Source organism: Poromitra crassiceps, assembly GCF_964638095.1.
Source record: "Poromitra crassiceps genome assembly, chromosome: 13".
NCBI classification, from domain to species: domain Eukaryota; kingdom Metazoa; phylum Chordata; class Actinopteri; order Beryciformes; family Melamphaidae; genus Poromitra; species Poromitra crassiceps.
In genome coordinates this window covers 23,033,020-23,044,701 of record NC_139644.1, presented here as the reverse complement: position 1 = coordinate 23,044,701, position 11,682 = coordinate 23,033,020, and the positions used below count along the sequence as shown (strand labels likewise).

The window sequence follows — 11,682 nt, the reverse complement described above, 5'->3', positions numbered from 1 at the left end:
AATGCTCCTTAGAAGTAGTATAATAAGCCCCTTTTAGCTTGTAGTTCTTCAGGTGGTCAGTGTTAGTGATGCATGTTTAGACACTCTGTCTTGCTGTATCAATCTGGACACCTAAAAAGGGTAATGGGCACCCATGTACCACAAAGTAGCCTAGCCTATAGCCTCCCAATCTTGGGCTCTTAGTGGGAGGGTGGATAAGATCTGGTTCAACACTGCCACAGTCCTAAAACTGCCCTGGCTCAGTGAACCCATCAGAATCGACTAACAGCGGTACAACAACTTGACTAACTGCAGATATTACTGTACTCATCTGCAGCCTTGGTGTTGCCACACCTGCTAAACTGGTCCCCCCCAACCGTTGAATTAGTTAGAGATGTAAAATTTGACTACTGTTTTAGATTTGCACATTTGAGCTCATTCAGAGAACATGTTTGAGAGGCTGCATTGTTAGGGCAGGGTAGACATGCTGACTGATGAACATGAAGTGGTTCTCTTTCTTTGAGCACAACTTTATGTCCACTTATGATTGCCTCTCGCCTACTGGCCTCTCAGTTCGTTGGATAACAGAACACAGTATTTTTCCAGAGAGCAATAGTTAGCAACTGCTTGTGTGACTAAAATCAAATGAATTTAGAGCTAACTAGACAGTTATGTGGTCTCTCCCAGCTAGTTTTAATTTCAATTTAGAAGGCTAACGAGGGAACGGATTAAAATATATTGAAATTTACTGACCAATAGGCTGCATATTTTCTAATCTAATGTCATCGTTTCTAATTATCATCCAGAAATAGACAGTATGACTTTATTTAAAATAAACGATTGTCTGATATGATTGTCTCCAATGGGTTGTTTATATACTCCACATTTTTTGATCAGAATACAGACAGTATACATGATGAATAAATGTGTAATAAAGAATTATGAAGACAAGGTTGCTGTCTGTTGTTGTGTTCACTTTAATGAATACATACATGGAGAGAAATACATCATAGCAAAGGGAATGATGCAATTCTCTGACTAGAGTCAGAGCAAGACATGCTTTTATCAGGCTGTCAAGGTCAAACAGGGCTCCTCCTATCTCATGTTTGTATGAATGAGTGTGGGTGGGGGGGTCTAGGAACAATAGGTCTGTCTAACTAGGATGAGCTCATAGCACATGATAGCACACTTTCTCATTAATACATAGGCTACACCACCACCACCACCAACAACAACAATAAAAAATATCAAGCTGTTCACCAAGCTGTGCAGTTCTTCTTGCCACAATGTAGTGGGAGGATTTTATAAAATATAGAACATTCTCATTGGTTTTTCTGCACTTTCGTCAGATTTTTTTGATCAAATTACACTTTAAATAGTTGCTTACTTCAAATAGTTATAATGTAGGCTATGTAAACTGCCAATGGTAACTTTTGTGAAAATATGAAAAATGCAGGTTTGTTCAAACTACAAATTTATACAAAACAAATGCCTTTGGTCAGATCTAACCCATCTACTAGTCTAATTCTGCTAAATTCACAGATGATATTTTATCATAATTTGGAGCTGGGGGGAATGTATTCACACGGAGCGAATCGTTCGTGAATCGCACATCACTGTGGGACAGGGAACAGTGGACCAGTACTAGACAGAGCCAGTGGAGAGAAGCTGCTGCTGTGTTCAGAAAATGGCTGACAGATTTTCTAGATTCAACGAAGAGCGTGATTTCCAGGTAATGCTTGTCAGACGATGTATCATGCATCATTTCCCCACATATTCTGACATATTGACACAAAAAGGTGGAATGGAAAAATCCTAAACGACTGAGATTACAAGTAGCACCGTAGTGCGTGCAGCTCGCTTGCTAGCACTGCAAGCTAGCTAGCTAGCTGGTTAACTAACGCTAGGCTAGTAACGTTAGCTAACGCTACACTGCTTTTGAATTTAACTTCCTTCAGCCCTTCAGAATTAGAATGTGTTTTATTATTTGACTAAAAGCATTGGTTGAATAATAACGTTTGTCTCTGCGTACTATTTAGCTTGCACTAGCAAACTAGACGAACAACGTCAACTAGGTTAACGTTAGCTCGTTAGTGACCTTGGGAAGACTGGTTGTTTATGGAGATAAGCTGACAATAGCTAGCTAGCAGCTACATGCTGGGCTGGCTAATGTTAACAAGCATTGGCTGTCGTATCATTTGTGCTGACAACGATATGCTGTCATTGCAGCTAGCGCTAATCTCAATGATGTCTCTGTAAATTTGGTCATGTGACTTATGGCATGTTTTAACCTTACATCTCGAGCAGGACATGTGTGGAGAATTTGCACGTAATGTTAGTGTGGCCGAGTTAGCTAGTAGCTAACTTAGATTTCAATAACATTATTTTGGCCAGTAACATTACTTACGTTAGGGTTACCGTTGTTTCCTATCTGTGGTACTCATGTGTTTTTGTAACGTGGTTGAATGTTTGCTGTTGTAATGTTATCACCCTGTCTCTGCATCTTGTCTTTGGAGCTATACTGGACAATGCATTTATTTGGAATAACGTAGGCAACACAAAATTACACTAGGCCCCACTACACAGCTAGCAGATGGCAATAATTGGTTATTTCTCTCGTTATTCACAATAAGGGTCAATTTTTGCGGAATGATAACGTTGTTACTGCAAAATGACATTCATTCAGGCTTTACGCATGGCAGATTAGCAGATTATATCAGACCAACGTTATTGAACTTCCTCAACCTGTCTCTGGGGTGTGTTCACTTGCCTAACTCTGCTCCATAACCACATTCAACCACGGTCAAAGAAAGAACAACATTTGCTAGGTTAGCTAAATCCCAGCTTTAGTTGGCTGTCTTTTCACACTAGTACATATTATGATGTTCATCACAATTATTTCCCCCTGGATCCTTCAGATGACACCACTCTTTACTTGAGCAGCAATCAGTGATACTTTCTAATTTTTCATGTAGGATAGGTTGTGTTTAAGTCTTGACAGCTGCCCCCATTCTCCAACATGGTAGCAATGAGGACATTCTTTTTGCTTGCCCTTTTCCACAGGGACGTCAGGTCGGCTACTGGTTCTCAAACTTTTTCAGATCAAAGACCCCTGATGCAAATTAGACCACAGACTCCCATTTGATAAGGTTTTGTCCCAGGGACCCCCATCTGATAAGATTTTAACTTTTATTAGACGTTTTATTACAGAAAGTGTATGAAACACATGGCAGTCAAAATAGTCATACATTCTGTCATTGTATTTATGGATGGAATTATAGTGGAAATAAACGATTCCCCTTTTTGCTGGGGACCTCCTCAAGGACCCCTGGGGGTCCCCAGACCCCACTTTGAGAACCACTGGGCTACAGAACTGTCCCTGGAGCTAGCAGGGATTCAGTGCCTGCCTAAATATGCAGTTTTGGGATTATTAAATAAACGTTTTGGGATAATTAAACCGTTTTGGGATTATTAAATAAGAGGTTTGGGGATTATTAAATAAGCAGTTGGTTGGCAAAATGTTGAGTGCCCAGCCAAACTAGTTTAAAAAATACAAACATTGCTGCCTGTTCTCTCCACTTTTATATTTGTGAAGGAAGAGACATGTTAGTGTGCTGGTATCCCCATAGTGATGTTCAGGATAGGTCAAATTTGGGGCTTAGCTGGTTGGCTTTTGAAAACCAACCCTGAGGGAAGTGCCCATCGTCTCTTTTCTTTCAGAAGCCCCTTCCCCAGCATTTTGCTGAGGACAGCATTTTCTTTTGTCATTTACATCCCCATTAAAGATATGGGCAGGGTTGATGAACAAAGACAATGAAAACACAGATGCCCTGGTCTTTGTCGTGTCCATAATGCAATGCTTTTTGGTGTAGGCCTAGCCTAATAGGGAATGATCGTGAAACCAACTTCTAGTAAACCGGGTATCCGTGGGGTCTTGAAAATTATAAAAGTTGACCAATCAATTTAGGCAATAAGGGAAAATTAAGGCCCTTAAAAAGTATTAATGGCCATTTGATGAGGTATTCAATTTTGTAGCTGATTGTGTTAAATGGGCATATCATCTCATATCGATCGCAGACCCCTGAATTGAATCAAAATCGTATCGTGGCAGACTTTGTGATATTAGCAAATATCGTATCATTGTCCAAACAATCTATATCATATCGTATCGTGATGAAACTTGTGATGTACAGTACACCTCTATTGCTGATGTGACCAAAGTGGCGTTGAGGTCTTAAATTCTATTAAAAAGGTCTTAAAAGGTATTGAATTTAACTTCAGGATTCCTGCATATACCCTGAGTAAAAGTCTGTAATGCTTAAAGGTTATTTAATAGATTACCCCCCCCCCCCCCTTTAAACATTTGCAGTAGCTGCCACAAAATGATGTTGTAGTTTGAGGTATTTAGCTGTTTATTTACTGCAGTGAAGTTGTGCGGAGACGGTCCATCAAATCAAATTACCAGACATGCCACAAAACTCATGACAAGTGTTGGCAGTTGTACTGCCGGGAACAGCTTGTGAGATTGCTTATGATTTATATTCCAACCCACTCTGCTGCTGTGTGCCCGGTGGGAGTTGTTGCTTCTGGTATGTTGTCAGTGGAAGGTGAACTGCTGTGTGGTCTCAATGAGTCTGTGTTGAGAGCTGCTCCAGCTCAGCACAGTAGAGCTCTGTGTGAGATCTTCTGCGAAGGCATTCAGATGTTCAGTATTCAGAGTGTTTCTCTCCTCGACTCCATGGCATGGACTGAAGCCTGCTGCCAAGCAACATCGCACAGGGAACACAAGTCCCACAGATGGTCTGGCTAATATCTACAGTGCAACAAACGATTGGTGCGTTTTCTAACAGCCCTGAGCCCTGGTGCCCAATTGATTTACATTGTTGTTGGAGCTTCGGCATGTTGCACATCTTGAATTGCAGAACCCCATTGCAAGCAATTTCAGATGATGTTTGTTTTGTACTCGAGTCAAGAGAGATGCGGCCAGCAGCCGTGAAAATACGAGGTCATTGCGGTGGGTCGGGGCTCTGCTGATAGGGCATTAAGCGGCCTGAGCAGAACGTCTGGAGGAGGAGAGATGGCGGGAAGAGGAGGGAGGCAGGGAGCCATTGATTTGTGCATAAATAACTCCTCCGCTCTCTCAGAATCCTCTGCTTCTCTCATGCTGATCTGATGCAGGGTCTGGTTTCACCTGAGTTAATGACTGCTAGTGTGGGATCAGATCACCTCCTGTTAAGGGTAGCAATGGGAATTTCATGCATTTTCCTTAGCACCTTAACGATCAGTTAATCAATTAATTGTTAATGTTTGTTGACTCACAAAGATGACCTTCGTTTCTCCTCTGCTGCTACTGAGTGGAAGCAATCCGTCTCTGAGCAGAAACGACACCTATAAACAAACCCGGGCCTTTAGGATAGAATAGCAAGCCCATTGCTCATCCTCTGTCCCACCCGGGGCAAGGACCTACACGTTAATCGTTGTTGTGTTTTAGGTTCAGCCTCTACTGTGAAGTCTGTGTGCAAATAGCCTGGAAAGGTTGTGCCTCATTATCTACTGTGTTTGTTGTCGTAGCCTAGCAATGGATTACAATTTGGAATAAATTAACCAAGAAAATAGACATAAATCACTCCAATCAAGTTATTAGCCCTAATAGAGCCGTTGCCAAACTTCAGAATGCCGTGGCCCACTTTGAAACCTGAAAATCCCACCCAACCATTTAATTAGATCTCAGATTAACACACAAGACTATGTAACCTCTTTCCCTATCTATTTTTATGTACATATTTATATTTATATATCTATATATTTTATTCAGAGAGAAATCCAGGTAAACTTTGGCTCATGAAAAAAACATTCAAACACTCAAATTCAGTCAATCCTGCACACTGACATCTATTTAGTTTTTGTTTTTAGAAAATCGCATTTCTTTAAACAATTTAAAAGTTCTAAAAAAAATTATATTGGAATTCAATCACAGTTTAAATTGCAATTGCAATATTCTGTCAAATAATTGCAGTTAGATTTTATTGTATAATATATCTCTCAGCCCTAAATCACACTGTTTCTGCATCAGAAGTATCATTCCCCTAGCTTTTATTTGCTCCTTTGCTTTTCTGCAGCGCATCGTGGAGGGTGACTGGACGACGCAGAAAGTGTGGTTGAAACAAAGCATCTCAGCAACGTTGTGTCTGTCTGCTATGCACCTTAGTCTTGTTGTGCACGGAGCTCGGCGTCTAGCTTGTGCCTGGTCTAACTCTGTGTCCCAATGTGTCACCCTCAGGGTGGGAATCACTTTGACCAGTATGAAGAGGGCCAGTTGGAGCTGGAGCAGGCGTCCCTGGACAAGCCCATCGAATCGGTAAGGCCACATCCATCAACCCGCACCATTGGACCAACTGTGAGAGTGGATGATTGGTCCAGGGAGGAATAAGAGCCACACCCTTTTACTCCATTCATTCTGCCCATGTAGATCGCACCCAGTGTTTCCTTGAACACACTGCCACCTAACCTGTAGAATCATTGTCTTATGTCCATTAAAATCCTTTAAGTCTCCCCCCACACACACACTTCCCAAGTCCTCTGCCTATTCCATTTCCTGTGTGACAGTAATGATTATATATATGTTAGATCTTGTTTTCCTATTTTATTTAGAGCTTATACTCTAGATAAACATTTGATTTTGTATCAGTCTCCCATTAGTCATTGTTAGTCATCCAAGCCCTACAAGATGAAAACATGGAGTGGATCAAGCACTGTTATTATTTACTATTTTCAAAATACCTGAAGTAAAATAAATGTCTTTCCATTAATGTTGAAATTTTATCTGGGCTACATTGCCTGGGATCCTGTAGCCAACTTTTATCCCACCCAAATCAGCCAGTTTGTGTCTAAAGGCAGGAAGTAAAGCAGGTGCAACAAGACATTGATTAGATCCCCGGCACCGGAACACCTAAACAGGTCAATTCCCGGGGCTGTAATCAATGTCTTCTGTTTGACTGTACTTCCTGCCTTTAGACACAAAATGGCTGATTTGGGTGGGATGAGAAATAGGCGTATAGCGCCACAAAAGATAATCATGCTACAAATAATGACCCACTGGTGATCTACCCACTGAACCAGTCTTTTAAGATGTAAACATAAATATCACCCAATTGACTACTCATTTAGGAGCTGATTTGACCATTCTATCTCAGATTCTTTTGTACTGGCTGAAATTGGTCTGATTTGGAAAAAGGGTTGTCAGTGCTTAATCCAGTCCATTTAGCAAGCAAGAGAGAGTGGACTTTAGATGGTGTGAATGGCTACATTTGTGTTTGAGCGAGTGTGTGTCTGTAGTCTAGGATTGATGTGTGTTAGTGTATAGTGTTTGTGTCTATAGGACAGTTATCTTATTGTACACAACTTGGGGTGTTCGACATTTCTCTCCTGCAGCGAATTGGCCCCTATTAGCTAAGCAGCAATGACCCGGTTTGTATTTGCACGCTCTGCTTTCCTACTCCTATCTTTAGGGTCCTTGTAACGCTTCTCTTACTGTCTCTCTCTCACTCTTTCTCTCTTTCACATCTGTCACACTTTTGATATCTCTTCTCTCTCTGCTCTCTCTCCTCTCTCTCGCTCCCTCCCTACTACACAGTGATTCGGTGTACAGTACCCTCTGTCATTCTGTGCTGGCATGGTGCTTGTGCAACTGGGACTGCATTTTTCGCTGAAGAGGCACATAGATAATAGCGCAGGCAGCTCTATTCTTCCTGTCTTTCCCCACTCTCTCCACCCCCCCCCTCTTCAGTCTCTGAAGCACTGTGGTGAGCAGGCCCAAACTCCACAGATCTCCACGGTGTCAGATCGCTTCTTCTCCACATTGTGAAGGTGCTGCTTATCAAATAAGATCAGCTGGTGTAGATCAAAACAATATTGTACTTCTTGCGTTGGACATTAATGTATATCGATCGACACATTTATTTAGTACACAATTGGCCAAAATCCAAGTGATCAGAGAGATATGGCATTCTGGGCGCGTTATTAAGCCCGTGTCTTTCCTCTGAGTTTCTGAACAGCAGCAGGACCAAGTTTAGTCCTGTTGGCTTTGCAAATGACTGTACTGATATTCAAATGTCCTGCCGAAAGGGAAAACACACCTTTTTTTAAACACAATTTGCATATGTTTTCCCTATCTATATAATTGTCCGAGATCATATTTGTTAACATGAGCAGGTGTTTTCCAAAAGGTAGAATCCATTGAACCAAGAATGGGGGAAATTAGCATTTTGGACCAGGTAGATGTTTGTGACGTGTGTGTGGGTGGTGGAGAGGTGGCCTGCTCACCTGGCTTCAGTGGCTCTATTGCTCCTGCGCTATTGTTTGTGGAGGGGGCGCTGAGGGCGGCGCCGCAGCAGCACACAACTCTTCACACATACTGTAGGTGGCCAAAGTGATGATAGATGGAGAACCTTCAAAGCCACAGCCAAACGTCTGCTTACTGTTCATTTCCCACTTGGCCTCAAAATAGAGCTTCAGGTATGATTTCCAGGTAAGCCAATAATTTGCATGTGAGATTAAAGGGATTCACCACAACAGCCGGAGAAAGTGTAAGCACTTGCTCAGGTGCAGAGGCCTGCCCCGCCCTCCTCAGAGGTGACGTGATCCCTGGCAGCTGTCAACCAGTCTAAAGTCACCGAGCTGCTCGTGAACGCATCGGCTCGGCTTCTCGGAGCCCCTCCCCCTGCCACTTATTGTGTGTGATCTATAGGCAGCTAGAGGTCTGTGGTACTTTATTGGGATCTTTTTTCTCTTTCTGTCTTTCCCCTTTGGTCTTTGCTCTTTTATCTCTAACATTGTTTTTGCATTGCATGTGTTAACTGGGATAGTGTTCAGTACTATTTCCTCTCAACACTCTGTCCTAATCACTACTACACCCCCCCCCCAGACCCATTCCTCCCAAATGTCTCCTGCCCCTTCCAATCCTCAAGTCTCCCCCCTCCTCTCCTCCTCCCCTCCTCCCCTGGCCCAGTCCCAGAGTGATATGCAGCGGGCAGCCTCAGAGCCACACAAACCACACATGCACACGGCTAATCTAAGAAACACATGTACACAGGTTGCTGTTGGACATGGAAGATTAATTTCTTCACAAGTGGTCTTCTTGGACATTTTGATTGGCCCCTTTCCAGTCACCTTTATGTGACACCACCACTGAACAACAGACATTGGGTGCCTCTCTACTCTGGTCCAGGTACTCCCATCCATCAGAACTGGGCCGGTGACATCAAGTGGAACAACACAGCCCGGGGGACATTTTAGGTGTTGCAGCTGTCGCTGGACATGTTCAACCTTGGACATAGTGGCGCTCACCTCTCGTCCATACAGTGTTGTGCCCCTTTACCCTGCAGCACAAACACCAGCTATATCTGTTATTCCTCACCTCTCGTCCATACAGTGTTGTGCCCCTTTACCCTGCAGCACAAACACCAGCTATATCTGTTATTCCTCAGTGTCAAAAAACTGGTCAACTCCTCCTGCCACCTATAAGTCTGAACGAAGGCTCAGATGTTGTCACTAACCTGGTGCTTTTACAGCCCTGACCCACATTCTTTGGCGCTCTCCATTTAGCACTCTCCCCTGGCCCAGTCTCTCCTCTAGCCCAGTCTCTCCCCTAGCCCAGTCTCTCCTCTAGCCCAGTCTCTCCCCTAGCCCAGTCTCTCCTCTAGCCCAGTCTCTCCTCTAGCCCAGTCTCTCCCCTAGCCCAGTCTCTCCCCTAGCCCAGTCTCTCCTCTAGCCCAGTCTCTCCCCTAGCCCAGTCTCTCCCCTAGCCCAGTCTCTCCCCTAGCCCAGTCTCTCCTCTAGCCCAGTCTCTCCCCTAGCCCAGTCTCTCCCCTAGCCCAGTCTCTCCTCTAGCCCAGTCTCTCCTCTAGCCCAGTGCAAGGCAGCGGGGGTGATGGGGGTCAAAGTCATTGCCGAGGTCCCTGAAACATTTTCGAACGTCAACAACTGAGTAAAAGTGGAAAAACCCTGAACACACTACTGCCAGTTTACAAATTCAAAGCATTTCTCTTTACACCAATCAACTGTTTTTTTGCAGGCTCCCTTCTTCAAATTAGTTGAAGAAAAAGAGGGCATGGGATTTTGGCTTACAGTGACCACACTTTGCTCCCAGTCAGTGAATTGGGCTCCCTAAAATCTGTTGACAAGGTAAGTATGTGTGCCGAGGACACATTTAATAGGAGTCTTGCTGTTTTGTGTTTTCCACCACTCGGTTAATGAAATCCTAAAGCGAACCCGTTAGAGGTCAATTAGACAACATCTAGTGTTACCTCAGTTCAATGTTGTATTATTAACGAGGCGCGGGGTAGTAGTTTGGCTCTTAAAGCTCCCAGACCGTTGTTTCCATTTGGTCACACCTAGCTGAAACCCAGCAGGAATGTACAGCGCTCCAAAACACAAGGGACCTGCAGGAGTTTGTGAGGAGCAGCAGAAAGCAGAGCCTGTGTCTGTCCACCTCCAGCCACCTGCCAGCAGACATTCCACAGGGACACGAGAAGGGATGACGCCTGGTTGTGACCCCTGTTTTCCACAAGACACATTCCCTAACAGTGCCTCAGTGCCTCTTGCTTTCCTCCAAATGTGCAACATCTCACAATCCATAGACTCAAAGAAGTCATTCAAGGAATACTATTATGAAATATTTGGTTTTGGTTTCATTATTAGCTGCTTAACTGGATTAGTTTGTTTCCTGACTGAATAGAAACTCCACACGGGGGGGGGGGGGGGGGGAGTCATCTGAACCAGAGTGATTGCCCATGCCCACACAGGAACACATACACACATACTGTAAATGCACACACACACACCCAAAATAATGAAGACTCCTTAATACTCTGAGGTCTATAGACGGGGTCCCCTGCATATCTCCTCCCCTTACCCACATCTCTTTGATTGACCCTTTTGCCATGCACTGTGCCAATGACGGCACAATGCACACTCTTAAAACCCCGCCCCTCTTGTAGATCTCTTTTGTTTGGATAACATTTTCTTTTTTCCCCTCCTATATTAACAGTCAATTGGTTGATTTATTGACATGCCTACCATATTTTTTCTGTTTGTATATACAGCATTATGTTTGTTCAGAGGCAGAGAGAAATTTGCATTTAAGAACCTAGAGAAGCTAGCAGAATTGCAGTTGAAAGCGTCTGGCTCGGTTTCTTACGTTGTGTCACGTGTGACTGTTCTTTTGACAGCCCAGTATTTTAAAGCCAGGTTCGTATGGAAATGCCTTCACTCCACTTGCACTGCTGTTGGACTCGCCGTCGTTGCTTTCATCCGTCTGTCTGTCTGTGTCTGTCTCTTCTTTTAGTGCATTCATGTGTTCAGCAGCACGCAGCCCGCGCCTCATCTCCGCCCTCCACACATTGCTCAGCCCATTTTGATCCAATCTATTTATTACTGTCAGCATTTTGCAGCTGATGCCTCCTCCACCCTGCCCTGCCTGTTTTTATTGTATTTACAAATCTGAGGTACAGTAATACATTTAGCTTTGGGCACCCAAGGAAAAATGTGATAGGGGTGTGTTAGGGCACTTATTTCAAGGCAGGGCTTCTATTTTACATTCCATTGTACAGCCCTAGGCTATTCTAACAGAATGTGTGTAAGATTGCTGTGGGGGCCAACAGAGCAGGCGTTTATGGTTGTCAGGCAGGCTGCCGGTTTCTGTTG

At 43.7% G+C, this 11,682-nt stretch overlaps 1 protein-coding gene across 1 annotated transcript in view; it reads left to right on the top strand.

The window, feature by feature from the left end:
• The first annotated feature begins 1,639 nt into the window (after positions 1 to 1,639).
• Positions 1,640 to 11,682, top strand: part of gpatch8 (G patch domain containing 8) — a 31,594-nt gene continuing 21,551 nt past the window's right edge. Inside the window, exons 1-2 of the mRNA XM_083650271.1 lie at positions 1,640 to 1,711; positions 6,260 to 6,337. Of these exons, the coding sequence (XP_083506397.1) occupies positions 1,667 to 1,711; positions 6,260 to 6,337 (123 nt within the window). The 5' untranslated portion in view covers positions 1,640 to 1,666. The remainder of the gene's footprint in view (positions 1,712 to 6,259; positions 6,338 to 11,682) is intronic.